The 17603-nt window shown below is 48.6% G+C and overlaps 1 protein-coding gene across 1 annotated transcript in view; it reads left to right on the top strand.

Annotated features, from left to right (window-relative positions):
* The window catches only part of SUZ12 (SUZ12 polycomb repressive complex 2 subunit), a 1189145-nt gene that overhangs the window by 80894 nt on the left and 1090648 nt on the right, over window positions 1-17603 (top strand). The window contains exons 2-3 of the mRNA XM_069654958.1: window positions 3878-3924; window positions 4012-4076. Coding sequence (XP_069511059.1) covers window positions 3878-3924; window positions 4012-4076 — 112 coding nt within the window. The remainder of the gene's footprint in view (window positions 1-3877; window positions 3925-4011; window positions 4077-17603) is intronic.

Raw genomic sequence — 17603 nt, forward strand, 5'->3', positions numbered from 1 at the left:
TGGCTAGATGGTGGCACAGGGTGTTGTGGTCCACCAAGTTAAAATCAGCGGATAGATCCAGGAGCAATAGGACAGCAGGTTTTCCTGCGTCTCTAAGATCGTCCATTTGGTTTAAGTCCAGGAGAGCTGGTTCGGTACCATGTCGTGTGCGGAAACCAGATTGCCGCAGGCAGAGGAGACGGTTTTCTTCAAGGAACCTTTGGACTTACAGGTAGGCTGCTTTGTCCAGAATTCTGAGTAAGAAAGGTACGTGATGGGCCTATAGTTCCCTGGGACCGTTGGGTCCAGCAAGGGTTTTTTTGAGGAGTGGGCGTACCCATTGTACATGGCCCGACTGGGAAGAAGAGTTGATAAATGCTGTTAGGAAGGGAGCTAGGACTGGTGCTGAGTCTTTGATGAGACTAGCTGGACAGGCATCTCCCTTACAATTAGGTTTGATGGAGTTGAGCAGGGTGATGACCTCTAGCTCAGTGATGTCTTTGAAGTCAAATGGTGGAGAGGAAATGGACTTGGTAGTCGTGGTGGTTTCAGAATGCAGCCTAGCTATGAGGCTGGAGAGGGCTTTTTGGTGGCCACAAATTTTAGTTTGAAGAGTGTTGAGCTTCTCTAGCGAGGCAGATTGAATACTATTGCACCAATTGTCATCTTTGATGACGGGGTGGGGGGGGTGTAGAGGATGATTATTCCAGTTCTCTAAAGATGGTGAATATTTCCTTAGACCCAGATTTGCCATCATAAATCCTGGCGTTGAAGGAGGCAGCTTTGGCTAGGATGATCGATTTTGGAGATGGCTTTGAACACTTTTTTGGTGGCTTCAGATGGGTTAGCTTTCCATGCGGAGAGGGCAATCCTCTTCTGTGCACGTTGTCAAGAAGTTCTTTGGAGACCCATGGGTTAGTGTTTGGCTTTCTTGGCTTATTTGAGGGTCATTGGAGCGATGGTGTCCACTGCTCAGGTGATGACATCTTTGAAGGTGTTGGGTAAGGTTTCCGGATTGTTGGAGAATGTGGCTTGCAGGGCCGGATTGATGAGGTAGGGTGCTAAGTTCTCAACTGTGAGTTGCCGTGAGCTCCTAGCGAGAGTAGCCGGGCAGGGACGGCGAGAGAGCCCCACTTTTGGTGCTAAGGTTGAATTGGATGTAGTGGTGGTCAGACCAGGGCATTGGGGTGTTGGCAGTGATTAGCAGGGAGCAGTTATGGTGACTGATCCAATCGAGGGTACGCCCTTTGAGGTGGGTAGGGTCAGAAATAGATTGTGCGAAGCCCAGGGTGGATAGGGCATTCTTGAGGGATTTGGCATGGGAGTCCTTGGGGTCGTTGAGCCCTATGTTAAGATCGCCCAAGAGTATGACCTGGGAGGTCTTTTTGATGTTGTTGGACAGCGCGAGGATGAGTGTCGTGGAAGTCAGTGCATGGTCCCGGAGGTCTGTAAACAATGTGCATAGTTATTGTGCAGTTGGGGGGAGACATTAATCTTTAGTGGGAGGTAGTCACTATTGTCAGGTTGCCCTACCGCTTCTCTGATGGCAAGAGTTTTCCCTGGCGATGAGGGCCACGCCTCCACCCCTCTGAGAGGTGTGGTCTTTCCTGAAGATAGAATACCCAGATGGAATGGCCAGAGATGGTGCCGGGCCCGAGCTTTCGTTGAGGCAGATTTCTGTAAGAATTAGGAGATCAAGGTTGTCCTTGATGATAAGGTCATTGATGTTAAGGGCGTGGGCGTGTACGGAGTGGGCGTTGAGCAGGGCACAGCTGAGCGTATGAGCAGTTGGAGGTGTAGAGGTGGCTTGCCTAGTGGGTGGGGACGGTGGCTCAGGCATAGTGGGTAGTGTGGAATCAACGATGTTCGTGGGGGGCGGTAACATGAGCATTCAGCATGGAGACAACACTGGGCATGGCAGGCAAAGCAATATCAACTTTGGTCAAGGGTGCGGTAACATGAACATTCAGCATGGAAACAACACTAGGCCTGGGTGGTAGTGCAGTTAGTATTGGGCTTTACGTTTATAGCGGCCGTGGAGGCTTTGTTGGTGGTGAAAGTATCGAAGATCTGAGGTGAAGTGGCTACATTATACAGGGTTGCTATTGGAGTAAAGTTAGCCCTGGTAGCGTAGCGTCTGAGTGAGGATGGTGGACATCTGAGGCCTACTCTCAAATTGCGGTATGCCGGTTTAGGAGTATAGGTGTTGGGGATAGTGGGGCGGGTGTGCGACCGAAGTCGTGCGTTTCTGTAGATGCCTGGCGAGGTGCACATGGTGGTGATCTGGGCTGCCCTGAAAGAGGGGTAGTACATACTGGCACTGAGGCACGAGGCCTTACCTTGTTTGAGGTGGCATAGTGGCGCCTTCCGCGCCGTCGAGTAGCAGAGAGCTGCAGGGAGGTTCTGAGGCCTTTTCCGATGGCCTTCGCCGAGTGGTGGCTTTGCCTGGCGGCTGTCGCCCTCTCCCTTTAAAGCGGGAGAGGAGGGACTGCAGGCATCGGCACGCCAATCAGCTGACCCTGCTTCCGTAATGTGGTCCTGTTGTCATGGAGCGCAGACACGGCTCCCCGTGTTTGATTGCGGCGGAGGCCGCGTGGTCTGCAATGGATGCATCAGAAGTTGGTTTGCACACCAGGATGAATGTGATGTTGGTTTTTGGGCTCGCTGTTGGGTGTATGACCATGGATTCGCAGTTGAGGATGTTGAGTGGTTCTTCTGTTCTTATTTTTAGGTGTTCTTTGAATGCTATTGCGATGCATCCTCCTTTTTGTTTTTCCTGTTTATTTGAAGGCATTTGAAGTTTGCAGAGTGTTTTTTTTTTTTTTTTTTTTTCGTCCAGCCAAGTTTCTGTGATGAATAGGATGTCAATACCATTGTTCTCGAGTTGTTCGAAGATCTCTGTAGAGTGTTTTGACATGGATCTTGCGTTTATTAGATTGCAGTGGAGTTTGGAGGTGTAGTTTAGTTTGGCTTTTCTTGTTAGGGTCGTCTTCTGATCTTGTTGAGGTGTAGGTTTCGGGTTGTCTGCGTCCTCGACTAGTTCTTCTAGGTTTTGTCTTGGGTTTTTGTTTTCATCGGGTTCTTCTTCCAGGGCTTGCGGTTGTCGATTTGGAGGTTCTTCTAGCTTTGGTGATGTAAGGTGTTATCGCTTCGGTTGTGTGTTTGTTGTTTCTGGTGGTGTTCATCCTTCTTCTTCGTGATTTTGTTACGTTGTTTAATGTTGCTGCTTCTGGCGTTGCGTTGGTTCGGTCTGATGAGCAGTTCTCGGTGAGGTATGTAGTTAATAGTGATTGGTCTCTTCTCTGAGTTGGTTCGATTTTTGATCCTGTCTGTTGGGGGTGTGTTCTGTTGTGGTTCTTAGTTGCAGTTCCGGAGTGTTTGTCCTTTCTTCTCTTCTTTCCCTCAGGATGGGTCGTTTGCGCGGCATTGTACGATTCATAGTTGTTTAGTCTTTGTGGGTGCCTTTGTCAATGTGATTTCAAACAGTTTCTTATATTAACATGTGAGGTGGAAGGGGTCCTCCCCTTCCCCTCACCCCATTAATCCGGGCCACCCACCCCTTCCTCCGATCCCATACATGTGTCTATGAAAATATATTGCGATTACACAAATGGGCTCAAACACCCTATGGGTACTGTGGGCATGCTATTACATGGAAAAGCTTTGGCATCGTAAGACCAACTTGGTGGTGGTAATGGATGTAGTATGAATGCTGATTAACGTAAGTAAACATTTACATTGAAAATATTTTATGACTGCATAGTTGGCAACAATTTTGTAGCTTAATACCCTTCTTTGGTGCTTCAATGTTACATTTTAATTCTTTCGCATGTAGAATACGTTAACTCAGTTATTAGGTGTGCCAAAATTAATCCCATGTCAATCTTTTTCTTTTCAGAGCCAACACAGATTTATAGATTTTTACGTACAAGGAATCTCATAGCAGTAAGTATCCGTGTTTATGGAGTGTACCATTTTTCCCTTTAGAAACCTTTTTCTTACCCGTGTCGTCTTTCTATTTTTTTTCAATAGCCAATATTTTTGCACAGGACTCTCACATACATGTCCCACAGGAACTCCAGATCAAATGCCAAACGGTAACTACATTATATTACTTTTTATAATGCATGGTACAATGTAACATTTTAACATATTATGTTAGGATATCTCGATACTGCAATCACCATCATAGTGTAGTGGTCCAATAGTGCTGAAGTTTGTTTGAAGTATTATCCCCCTGCCACAACTATCCCGAGCTTGGTCTGTGAGAATTGAAAAGGGCAGCATTGGAGTTGAAGGGCAAGTTAACGCTCTTGAACAATTTCTACAGGATGAAACTTTCTTTTGATTTATTTAGTTGGGGGGGGTTACTTTATATTGTATGAAGAAACTGCAGTATGGGAGTTTATGCTTTGAATGTAGTGTCTGGAACAGACCTGCTGATTCGATAAAGTCCAATTGAGGTGCGTTGAAATGTTTGCTTGTGTTGAATGGATGTAACAATCACTGGATTGAAATCCAGGGGATATTTCTCGCTGTTAAGAAAATATACTCCTTCTCAGCGGAAGACACAAATGTAGTGTTTGTTGAATCCGAGGATGTTGTCACTGCGTCTGTAGTGGGAGTCCATACCCATGAGGCAAGGGAGGTGAGGCCGCTAGCCAATGGTCTCCCTGGGGCTGGCACTCGGCGGGTGGATCTCATGGGATGGGAAACCTCCTGTGGGACCAGTAACTACTATGGTGGGAGAATGCGGTGTCCGCCTACCTAACACCTGCACCTGTCCTTCACCCTCCCTCTTCAGCTCTAACCTCCTGTCCCATGTACTTCTATAAAACACAAGTAGAACGGGTTGAGATGAGGAAGAAGAGGTAACTGTCATGAAGATCCAGACCAAGAAACTGCGGATCTGTGGGGATCAAACAGATGAACTTGCTTGTACGGTCTAGTCTCAAACTACAGACCTTACTGGATGCCGATATATAAGCTGACAACGGACTCGCCCGAGTCAGATCCTCACTGGAGGAAATGAGAGCGTGGCAGTCGCTCACTGCAGAGAACAGCAGGGGGAGACTGGAGTGCTGTAAAGTGAGAAGTACGGTGTCCAGGGGACACGCCAAGAAATTGAGAGGCTAGCTGGGGTCAGTGCCAGCAGCACAGCACTGCAGGAACACGTGGTCCGGCTGGGAGATACCCGCCGAGAGAGAAAATAAAATAAAAGCCCCTATGGGACATTAACAGAAACTTTATCAAGACACTATAACAAGGTGAATGGGGCCTTGGACGCTTGCAGGAGAAGGGCATAGTATGTAACCAGAATACCTAATCATCTGGACAGCACTTAGAGAGAAGGTGACCCTGGGCTCTCTAATATCAGAAGAGAAGACGAAGAGAACTGTGATATTTCCTGTGAACGAAGTACTTAGCAGGGGAGTAAATCAAGTCTGCATGTGCGATTTAAGAGACTGTGAAGAGGACTGGGGGTAATATATATATATATGAGCCCAGAACTTTGCAAGCAAATAAACCAAGTCTGTGTTTGAGACAGGGAGCTGACAGAGAAGGGAGCAAGGTCTGTCAAACAGGTTCATGGATCCACCAGTTTGGAGAAGCATCCAAACCACTCTTCGCAGAAGAAGCCTGGGGAAAGGAGACATTCGCCCAACAGTTGAAACTGTACTTTGAAAACTTTCAAACCAGGAACCGCCATTTGTCCAGGGCATGGGAGTCATTCCTCTGGACCAGGAATATATCCTTTTGATTTAGTCTAGCATAAAGTGTGAGGAACAGAGAGGGGATTCTGACATAGGACTTTGGACTCTTGATTTGGCATCCTGACTGAGACAATAATATTTTTGGTTGCGTCAGGGAAACACCTCTTAGCTAGGCAAGATAGGGTTTTATTTTCATTTTGATCACTGGAATAAAAGTCTGAAACAACCACTATGACCCCTTCCGTGTCAGTCTTACATCTGCACCCAAGTGTTAACACTTAAACAATCTGTTGAGAATCTGTTGCGTAAAGTTGAAGATCAACCCTGCCTTGCTTTCAGACATAATTAGTGGGCCAAGCTTATGGTGTTTGAAACGCATATTATTAGAAGTGGCACAGTGTAATAACACGTTACCTTTCACTCTAAGCAGTCTCTCCTAGGGTGCCTATAAGTTTTAAGGTGAGGGCCCATCTTGTTACAGATCAGGAAGTCAAAACTGAAAAATATGAATGTTAAAACCACAAACCTGACAAAAGGACCTGTTGGACAATTATCTGCAGGTGGACATTAACTTTTTATGATTGGGGAATATTTGAATGCTTTTTTTTTTGTTGAGAAAAGGGGTACTGCCTACCAAAACAGTGTACTAGGAAGTTTACAAATGAGCAGATTTTTGGCCTAGAAACTACGGCATGCGGGTCTACTTGCAATGTTCAAAAGGTTCCCCATCTTTTAACAGGGGAGGTAGCAGTGGTGCAAAAGCAGTGTGTGGACCCTTTTTTTTTCCTTTTTATACTGACAAATGCAGAGAAACGTTTACGCTATCAGCCAGAAAAATAGGCGGGTTTTACACTTCCTAGAGTGGAGGAGAAGTGTTCTGCAGGTTTGATTGAAATGAGCAGTGTGACAGAAATAATGCTAAATATAACAAATAAAGTGACGGGTCTCTGGGCCTGAAAGAGTGCGGGTTTGGGATTTAAGTAACAAATCGGTAGTTACTCTTGATCCTATTTTGCTTGGCTTTTTATTACCATTTGGGGTATCCATCAAGAATCTTAGCGGCATGGTCTAATTTCTGAAACTTTGTGGCTCTTATTACCTGATCACGTTCTAATGCTATAATTTATGAAATGTATTCTTGGGAAAGGTGGCGCTGTTTTGGGATGACAGCCGGTCGCCAGTACTCTTCTTGATAGAATCTGCAGACTATTTAATGAACTCTAGTCATTTTGCTTTTGAATAATGAAATGGCATTGACCTATTGAAATCGGTGTTTCTTTGGTCGGCCTTTATAAAAAAGTTTGACTTATTACATGTATGCAAAACCTACCAGGGTACCTGGGAATAGCTTCCGATTGGGGATAGAAATGCACAGGAAAGTGGCTGTGAAGAAGGGAAATGGCCAGGTTTGTCCCGTCTCCCCATGACTCTTCACCAATTATGTTGAACCTTTAGCTCTACTGATGGTGCTATGAGCAGGAATCGTGGATTTGCCCCCACACTGCCCTTGCAACTGCATCAGATTTTCTTGATTTTGTTTTCTGGCAGCATATTCTCCTTCCTAATTAGAACATTCTAGGAGATTGAACACTGAAGTTGCTGATTGACATCAATCTAACTATCTTACTGGTTGACCTTCAAGATGACCACTCTGTTTCCTTATGCTATCGGACCATTTAGTGTCTGTATCAAGTGATGGTCTTGAATACCTGAAGTACCTATACATTTGTTAAGTGGTAAAATTTATATTCTCCCAAAATGCTTATTTTTGTTGCAGGAAATATCATTCTTTTTCAAAAGCTTTTTTCATGCATCCTGGATGGATGGACGGAAATCCCCTCGCAGATATTTGGTTAAACTTAATGATGCACCTATTGAGCAGGTATCTTATAAATGCTCGGGGGTACTTAGTGATAAGAAACTAAAGTGATCCAAACACTGACATTATGTTAAAGAGAAGACCTTATTGCTGTTCAAGAAGGTTTTTCCCTTAGAACAGTTCAACTAATATATAGAACCAAAATTGTTTCGAGTTTGTTATATGGTGCAGAAGTCTGGGCAAGTAATTATGACGGGGCGTTCGATCGACTGGAAGGAAAGATTTTGAAAACCTTGTTTATGATTACCTAAGTTGTAGTTGGGATCATTTTCCGACAATCCCCTTTAGCTCGGACACCCACCCCCCCGGGTCTCCTGCTCCGCGGACCCGCCTGCCGTGCTTCCCCCTCAGGAGTCCTCTTGGTTCTTCAGGGCCCACCAAGTATTGATAGGTTTATAGTCGGGGCGGGGAATCGCTGATCATACTCAAGTACTGGGACCCAGATGTCCTGTAAGCGGTGAAGGACTCCCGCCCTTGCCGCGGTTACCTTTTCCGTGATCAATTTGTCCCATAGCTTCCCCCACCACTGAGCCATACAGGGGCCGTCTGGGGGTTTCCAGAAGCAGGCCAGCACAGTATTGCATGCTAGGAGACATTGGGTTAGTATTTTTGCTCTGTTTGCAGTGCGCGGGTAAATCCCGGGGATCGGGACCCCCAGCAGGACGGGTTCGGGTTCCAACAGGAGAGCAGTCCCGGTGATCTGTTCAATAGTCGACCAGCACCGTTTCCAGAATTGCATGATCTTTGGGCATGTCCACCACATATGGAAGAAGGAGCACGGTTGGGCACACCCTCTCCAGCAGGAATAGTCCACCCGGGGGTTCATGTGGTGGAGCCTAAAGGGGGGGGGGGGTAGTACAATCGCAGCATGATCTTGCACGCACATTCCTTGTTGGTGACACAGGTGGATGAGGAGTGGGTATGGGACCAGATATTCACCCAAGTCTGGTCGTCAATCGGGTGACCCAGGTCGGCCTCTCATTGGGCCATGCATCAAGTTTTTGAAGTTAGGAAGTCACCCAAGAAATGTCTATATAGGGTTGAAATCCTGTCTCGGAATGGCAGATCCTTAAGGGTTAGTTCAAAGGGTGTAAGGGGTTGCGAGACCGGCTGGAGGGTTTGGGGATGTGAGCACCAATGACGCAGCAGGAAATATGTAAATCTGTCTTTCTTGGAGTTGGAACACCACCTTGCATTGTTCGAAAGTGCGGGGTACGTTCCCGGCATATAGCTGTTCCAGGGTCTCGAGGCCACCATCTATCCAGTTCTGGAAGTTACGGGGGTTCGTCCTGCACGAAAAGGTTGGGTTGTGGAAGATTGGTGATAGGGGGCTTAGTCCTCTCGGGATTCCCTTTTTGTTTCAGAGCCCAGTCCCAGGAGCTTAATTGTTTGGTCATCAGTAGGAGTCTCTTCCAGCGCACACTCAGGGATGGCTGGATATGTGGGAGAAACCGCAGGGGGAACGGAAGTTGTGCCTGCTCCAGTTCCACCCATCTGGGGCGGGCTGTGATTGTTTGCCAAGCACGGATGTGGGCCAGTTGCACTGCCACCCTATAGGCCTGAAGATCGGGGACCCCTAACCCACCCAGTCTAGAGCTGCCTACCAAAGTTTTATGGGGGATTCTGGCCTTTTTGCCCCTCCATATAAACTTTAGCATTTTCCTCTGCAAGTCTTGAAGGGCTGGTGCTGGGACAGCTACTGCGAGGGAGGAGCAGGCATAGAGGAATCTCAGGAGCAAGTTAATTTTGGCGGCTGTAATGTGTCCCATCAATGAGATTTCCTGTGTTGACCAACGCTTCAGATCCCTTTCCAGTTCCCGAAACAGTCTAGGGAAGTTGGCCTGGTATGTCTCTTTTGGGTTTGCTGTGATGTGAACTCCCAGGTAAGGGATGGTCTGCCTCTTCCACGTGATTGGGCACATCCTGGTTAGCGCCTCCCGTTCCTCCCGAGGGAGACCGATGCCCAAGGCTACGATTTCGAGAAGTTGACAGCAAAGCCGGTGACCTCCCCAAAGCTAGCCATTTCCGCTAGGGCGTGCTTTACTGAAGAGCTGGCCTCTGAGAGCGTAAGCAGAACCTTGTCGGCGTATAGCGCAATTTTGTGCTGGGATGGGCCGACCTGGGGACCCTTGATGAGATTGTTCAGCCCGATTCTCTGGGCAAAAGGTTCCATAGTCGGCGTGAAGAGTAAGGGCGACAGCGGGCAACCTTGTCTTGTCCCACAGGTCATAGGGATCGGGGTTGATAGAAATCCGTTCATCCTCAGGAGGGTTTTTGGGGTTTTGTAGTTGGCCAGTACCATTGTCTGAAACGTTGGGCCAAAACCGAAGGTGAGTCTCATAAATGACCGGTCTACCTTGTCAAACACTTTAATGGCGTCTAGGGCCATTAATGCGAGCCCCTGGGCGTTCCTGGGAGGCGATGTCCACCAGGTACAAGGTTCTACGTATATTGTCTTCTGCTGCTCTGTTTAATACAAAGCCTGTTTGATGGGGGTGAATTATGTTAGGAAGTATGAGAGCTAGACGTATGTTAGCATCTATGTTCAACAGGGCAATTGCCTGTATGAGGCTGGGTCCCTCGTGTCTTTCCCTGGCTTGGGTAGGAGTATCGTAGTAGACTCCTGCATTGATGGGGTCACCGATCCTGTTTCTCTGAAGGAGTTGAAGAGTGTCACCAAAGGGTGGATCAGCTGGGGCTTGAATATTTTATAGAATCTCGAGGAGAACCCGTCCGGGCCCGAGGCTTGAGTTTTAAGAGATTTGATGACTTCTTCAACCTCCTCGTCGGTAATCTGTGCCTCCAAGGCTCTCTCTCGTCCTCCTGTTTAGACTGATCCCGTGGAGGTGCGGTCATCACTTGGGTTAGGTGGTCCACTGCCAGCTGCTGTTTCTTTGACTCTGCATATCGAATCAGTCCCTGTGGATCTCACAGCCTAGTGATGGTATTGGTACGTCTTGCTTTGGCCAGCTTGGCTACCAGTAGCTTGTTTGCTTTGTTGTTCTTAGCATAGTAGAATTGCCTGGTCTTGGCCATTAGTTGCTCGGTATGTTCGGCGTAGTGGGCCTCTAGTTTCTTTCTTGCTGTGCGGATGGCCCGTTGTGTCCTGGGGGACCAACCTTTGTCCTTGTGAGTTTCCTCTGCTGTTCGAAACTCCTCCTCAAGGGCTAGCCAGGCTTGTCGCCTATTACAGTGAAATGCCACCCCTTGTGCTATCAGCTCGCCCCTGATCACCACTTTCATCGCGTCAGTTGTTTGCGGGGTACGTGTCTATAACTGGGTTTTCCTCGAGGAAGTTTGTGGTTGTGATTTTATCCCTTATTGCCATGTCATTGAGGATTGGGTCTTAAATTCTTGAGAAAGTTCGATGAACATAGGAGTAAAAGGAGTAATCCTTCTAGGAGGGGTGGAGCACCCGCCATGAGTCTACTACTTCTAGGGTTCTGAATAGGCGCAAGAGGCTGAGTGCCTGCGTAAAATCTCCAGGGGTGGGAGGGAGGGATTTGTCTCTGGTGGTGTCTGGTACTCCGTTGAAATCCCCCCTATTATTGTCTGGCCTTCTATAAAGCCTGAGAGGGAGGCGCCCAGTGAGTCGTAGTAGATTGCTTGCCCTGAGTTGGGGGCGTATACTGAGACGAAGGTATAGAGGTCTCCCAGTAAAAGGCATTTAACTGCTATGAACCGGCCCTCTGGTCAAGTTTTTGAGTCTAGGACCTGGTGGTTTAGGTCTTACTCCTACATCCTGTCCCCTTTCCTCCATACATGTGGGACATCTGTCCGTCCTGTGCGATGGGACCAAACCCAACCAGTCTGGCCTGCACACCATCCTAGACTTTCCCAGTTCAATCTCTTCCTACCCCAAGAGAAATAAAAGATGATCACGCCCGGCCAGATTCGCTCCTCTTTGCAGATGGGCGATTGGCTCAGTGTGGTGGATCTTCAGGATGCGTACATGCATATCCTGATTTGGAATCCACACAGATATCTCTGCTTCTCTTTGGGAGAGGAGCACTTCCAGTTTCGGGTGCTTCCTTTTGGCCTCAGCTCGGCGTCGCGTGTCTTCATGAAGATGATGTTGGTGATTGCGGCCTATCTTCGTCTCCAGGGTATCCATGTGTATCCTTATTTGGACGACTGGCTCTTACGCAGCCCTTGTCTGTTGGCAGCAGCGGGCAACCTCCAGTCTCTCCTTCAGCTCCTGTTCCATCTTGGGCTGTCGGTAAACTGGCGGAAATCCTCCATGACGGTCTCACAGGACCTGATCTTCCTGGGTTTTCGTTTGAACACAATCGACTGCAGAGTGTATCTGACCGCGGACAGAATGGCGGATCTGTTGGCCACGTGTCAGATGTTTGCGCAGTCGGAGAGCATGTCGGCCTGGTGGTTCCAGAGGCTTCTGGGCCTCATGGCCTCGTGTGTACTGGCTCTTCCTCTTGCTGGTCTCAAAATGAGACGGACCCAGATGGCTCTTCGGAGCTCATGGCGTCAGGCAGTGGATCCGGATTCCATGCGGATAATGATTCCGGATTCCATGAGTGGACCTGGATTGGTGGTCATCTCTCAGCAATAGGTCTGGGGGATCGGGGTTTCAGGACCCTGTCCCCACGGTGATGATCACGACTGACTCCTCACTCCTCGGGTGGGGTGCGACGTTAGATCTTCTTCAGGTCTGGGACCTCTGGTCGCCTCAGGACAAGCTCCTGCACATAAATCATTTGGAGCTTCGGGCGATCTTCCTAGCGCTCAGGGCGTTCAGACTGCTCATTGTCATCAAGGTGGTCCGCATAAGAACAGACACTGTGGTATCAATGTATTACATAAACAAGCAAGGGGGAACAAAGCCCCCCCCCCCCCCCTCGTGGACCTGTCCATCCAGATTTGGGAGTGGGCCGTGTTTCATGGTGTCTGGCTGCTTGCAGTGCACATCCCGGGCCAGCTGAATGTCGCAGCGGATGCCCTCAGCCGGCGGACAGTGGTCAGCTACGAGTGGGAGTTGAAGGCGGAGGTCCTTTCATGGATTTTCTCGCGTTGAGGCACACCGGAGGAGGACCTCTTCGCTACGGCGGTAAACAAGAAGCTTCCTCAGTATGCCTCCAGAGGGGGCTGGGAGCCTCCTCTCTGGGGGAATGCTCTCGAAATTCCATGGCACAACATGAGCTTACGCCTTCCCGCCTCTGCCTCTAGTTCATCGAGCAATTTGGAAGTTGAAGAACTCTGTGAACTGTTCCCGTCTGCTGATAGCTCCGTGGTGGCCGGCCAGGTTTTGGTTCTCAGAACTTCAACACCTGTTGGCGTATCCGCCGATCAGGTTACCAGTAACTCCCGATCTTCTTCACCAAGGTGAATAACAGATGTGGCATCCCTCCCCATAATCGCTCAGCTGGGCGGCATGGTGCCTGAGTTCAAGTCTTCAGAGCATCTGAGTTTGTCTGCGAATAACATGCGCATTATCCAGGCAGCCAGGAAATCTTCGACCAGATCTCAATACAGGAGTAAATGGCTCAGGTTCTGTCATTGGTGTTTGGAGAAGAAGTTGGATCCGAGGGTGGCCACGATTGACACAGTGCTGTCCTTAGTTTCCTCCCTAGCAGAGTCGGGGGTTCATGTGCTGTCATGCAGGACTTATCTCTCAGCGGTTTCCGCTTACCTTTCTACAGACCTGTGTTCTTATTCTCTAACTAACCCAGTGGTGAAGAGGCATTTTGCTGGCTTGACATGCCTCTACCCTCCGGTGCGTAATCCGCACCCGCCATGGGACCTAAATGTAGTCCTGACGGCGCTGTGCCGTAAACCCTTTTAACCAATGGCTACTGTAGACCTCAGGTACTTGTCTTGGAAAGTGTCTTTTCTGGTCGCCGTTACATCAGCGAGGAGAGTGAATGAGCTCCAGGCATTGTCGGTGGAGCATCCTTTCTTGGTCTTTCACAAGGACAAGGTAGTCCTTCGGACAAACCCGGCTTTCCTACCGAAGGTAGTGACCGAATTCCATCTGAATCAGTCGATCTCCCTTCCGGTCTTTTTTCCGAACTCTGCCTCAGAGACTGAAAGAGTTCTACACTGTCTTGATGTCTGAAGAGCTCTTAAGTTCTACCTGGACAGGACTTCCGAGATTAGGAGTTCTTAACTTTTTGTGACCTTCGTTAACCCTCAGGGCAAGCCGGCGTCTAAGGCAACTATTTCCAGGTGGATTGCCGCCTGCATCACAGAGTCTTTCACCGTCCAAAGGCGGAAACCTCCTAAAGGTATCCATGCGCACCTGGTGCGGGGCAAGGCAGCTGCGGTTGCTTTTCAGAAATATGTTCCCTGGGAGTCCATCGCTAGGGCAGCTACTTGGGCCTCCCCATCTGCTTTCTGTAAGCATTACTGTCTCGACATGAGCTCTAGAGCTGACGCTCAGTTTGGTCAGGCTGTGCTGAAGAACCTGTTTCAGTAAGGGGTATTTCCATCCACCCGTAGTTCCTGTAAGGAGTGCTTGGGAATCTCCCACAAGTATGGAGGAAAGGGGACGGGACGTAGGAGTATTACCAGGTTACTCACCGTAGTGACCACCTTACTCCTAGTCCATAGTCCCCTTTCCTCCATACGCCCGCCCGCGGCCCCCTCTAATAAGGTTCCTCTGTTATTGCTAATGAGTCTGTGACCCGGCGGTAGAAAAGGACTGATGGGCGATGCGCGGGGCGGAGCCAAGGTGGGCGCAGGAAAGAGAGGAGGGACACATTTTTGAAAAAAATGTGGATGCTTTTTACAAAGTGCTCCGGTCCCGTCCCACAGGATGGAGAGATGTCCCACAAGTATGGAGGAAAGGGGACTATGGACTAGGAGTAAGGTGGTCACTACGGTGAGTAACCTGGTAATTCCTAAAGAGGATCTCAGTGCCCCCCTTCTTAGAGCCTCCCGAGGCGAAGAACTGACATGGATATAGACAGGAGCGTAGACGCCCGAATGCCGGAAGGAGGTAAGTTTCCTGGAGCATCGTCACCCCTGCCTCTTCATCTTGTAGTTTTTGTAAGATCGACTTGCGCTTGGAGGGGGAATTCAGCCCGTTGATGTTGAGTGAGAGGAGTTGTAAAGTCTGGTGTTCCTGAGCAAGAGTTCCACCCGCCCCTGAATCCGGATGGGGATTTTGAGGGGGTTGTGGGGGGAGGGGAAACCGACTAGTCTCCATCATGGGTGAGGGTTAGATGCGCGTCGTCCTGCTCTTGGGGGGTTTTTGGTTCTTTCTTTAGAAAGGCGAAAAAGTGGAAAAAATGGGTACTCTAGGTTTTTATGTCTGACTAGGTGCCAGCGCGTTTTACCGAGCTATTTATTACTTAAGGCAGCCGCTCATAAAAAGCCAATTAAAAACATGGTGCAAGCGATTGATTAAGAAAATAATTTGGTTAACTTGTCCACCAATGTTAATAGTGGTGGTTTTATTCAGTATATGTTGACTGTTCAAATCACAATAATATTTGGACGCCTATCCATCATGCCATGTGGTAGCGCAATATCTTAAAAAAAAATGTAATATTGTAGATTCATTAGAAATGTTGGGTAGTAGATCTGTTATACGACATAGAGAACGGCTATGTAGGGTATTTGGAGAGGACGTTCTGGAATCGACTGAATATTTATTGTTCAACTGTAAAAGTTTGGATAAGTAAGACTGATATGGGAAAGCTTATAGTGAATGTGAGATTTAATGGAATTTATTTATGGATGGAATTGATCTATTTTTTTTATTTGGTTAAACTTTATACTGAGAATATGCTAATTGTATATGTTTTATCTGGTGTTATAATATCTTAATGTTGGAATTGGATGATTTCATTTTTATGCTTTTCTTTTGTGGGTGGTATACGTTATTTGTGGCTATAGTATACGCACATAAACATGTAAAATCATAAAGCTTTTTAAGTAAACTAGTTCGGGCGCAATGTCTACATTTTTTTTTAACTTCTTTTTTATTGATTTTACAACAAGAGAAAAAGTACATTTCCCAACTCCCCCCCTCCCCTTGAAGGCAATTGCTTATGTCCGTGGTCCATTATCGCCATGGGCCACTCGCCAAAGGTTAAGTTCATAACAGAGAAACCATCATCCCGACCACCCCCCTCCCTCCCCTGGGAGTGGCCTCTCCTTGTCCGTGAACACGTGTATTGGCACCTTGGAGTTGTCTATATTGTCCATTGTTTGCTCCGGCCACGGCCAGGCCGCCTCCTCTCCACTCACTGTATTCCCTCTGGTCTATGTTCTGCCCCCGGGCACGGGCGAGCCAGCCTGTCCTCCTTCCGAGTCGTCTGAGTCACTCTTGTTGTTTTCCACCCCGTCTCCGAACAGGTCCTGCACCAGGGTGTTCCACGCCAGTATTCTGGCTCCACTATTGCCTTCTCCCCTCTGCGTAGCTCTCGTCCAGACAGTCGTTTCAGCTATCGCCCACTTTTGTAGATCTGCCCACCAGCCCTCTGCCGAGGGTCCTTCACTCGTGTTCCATGCCATTGCTATCCGGCGCTTCGCCAGTATTGTCATCAGGTCTTTCACCTTTGCCACGTGTGTCATCTGCCTGTCCCACCTCGGAAACAGGCCCAGTATATAAGACCTAGGTGACCAGGCTTGCATATGGATTCCTGCCTTCCTCGCCTTATCCTTCACCATATTCCAGAACTCTGTTATTTTTGGGCACGACCAGAACATGTGCACCATGTCTGCTTGTTCTTCCCGACAGCGTGGGCAGCTGGGAGTTTGTCCTTTTCTCATCTTCGTCATTCTTTTGGGAGTTAGGTATGCTCTGTGCACTATGTAGTTTTGCAGCTGTCTGAACCTGGCATTCCTAGAAACTTTTTTCGTGTATTGGAGGGTTCTATTCCATTCTTCGTCCTGGAAGGGCTGCTGAAGCTCCTCTTCCCACTTTGCCCGCACGTTCAGTGTCTTCATTAGTGGTACCCAATAGTTGCTCATAGAGCCTGGACACAGTGTGTCCTTCTTCAGAAATGTCATACCAGGTATCCAGCTCACCCCCAGTATCCTCCGCCTCTGGCATGGTTTCCCACCTCTTCTTTATTGCTTGTACTAAGCTGTTATACAGGATGAACTGGCCCTTGTGCACATCCTGTTCCTCCACCAGGGACTGGAATCCGACCCACTGTCCTTCTTGCCACAGGTCCCCTATTTGGGCTACCCCCTTGTCCTCCCATTGTGTCCTGTACATGGCCAGGCTTGTTATGCGGGTATCTACCAGACCCGCCAAGGGGATCGGTCTCGAGCAGGGGTCTTGCATGCCTTGAGTCTTCCAGGCTCTTTCCCATAGTGTTCGGCCCAGCTGGGCCATGTTAGGAAGGGCCCTAGCCTGGGCAGCAGGTATCCACAGGAGTTCTCTCGTAATATTGCCTGAGTGCTGGTCGGAGAAGAATTGCGTCAATGGGGATATCCTCCCCCAGCCATCTCACCACAAATTGGAGTTGTGCCGCTAGATAGTAATGCAAAAAGTCCGGGAGCTCGCCAAGGTGTGCAAGCATTTAAAGAAAGCCCCCGGGATGTTGTAAGGGATATTGGTAAAATAATATAGGAGCCGGGGCAGGACCGTCATCTTCAATAAGGCCGCTCGACCTATCATCCTCAGTGGCAGGGTCTTCCAGAACTGCATGGCGTGCTCAATTTTGTTCAGGGCTGCCTGCGTGTTGGCTGTGTGTCTCCGTGGTATCATGGTAAATGTCCACCCCCAGGTATCTAAAGGTGGTCGGGGTCCATGTGAGGCCCAGGTGCGGCAATTGATCTGGTGGCACTTTTCGCAGGCCCGCCAGGGGGAACAGTGAGGATTTCTCCCTGTTAACAGTGATTCCCGATAGTCTACCGAATGCCCCTAGCGCCTCAAGTAAATCTCGCAGATGGGTGCGTGGGTTCTGGACGTAGAGCAGTATGTCGTCTGCGTAGATCGATATCTGGTGTCACCCCGTCAATCGCTATGCCCGTATCCATATAATCCATGCTAAGGAAGACCGCGAATGGCTCCAGAGCTAGAATATATAACATTGGTGACAGCGGGCACCCTTGTT

The sequence above is a fragment of the Ambystoma mexicanum genome, chromosome 3q (assembly GCF_040938575.1).
Source record: "Ambystoma mexicanum isolate Mex_15411 chromosome 3q, UKY_AmexF1_1, whole genome shotgun sequence".
Taxonomy (NCBI): Eukaryota; Metazoa; Chordata; class Amphibia; order Caudata; family Ambystomatidae; genus Ambystoma; species Ambystoma mexicanum.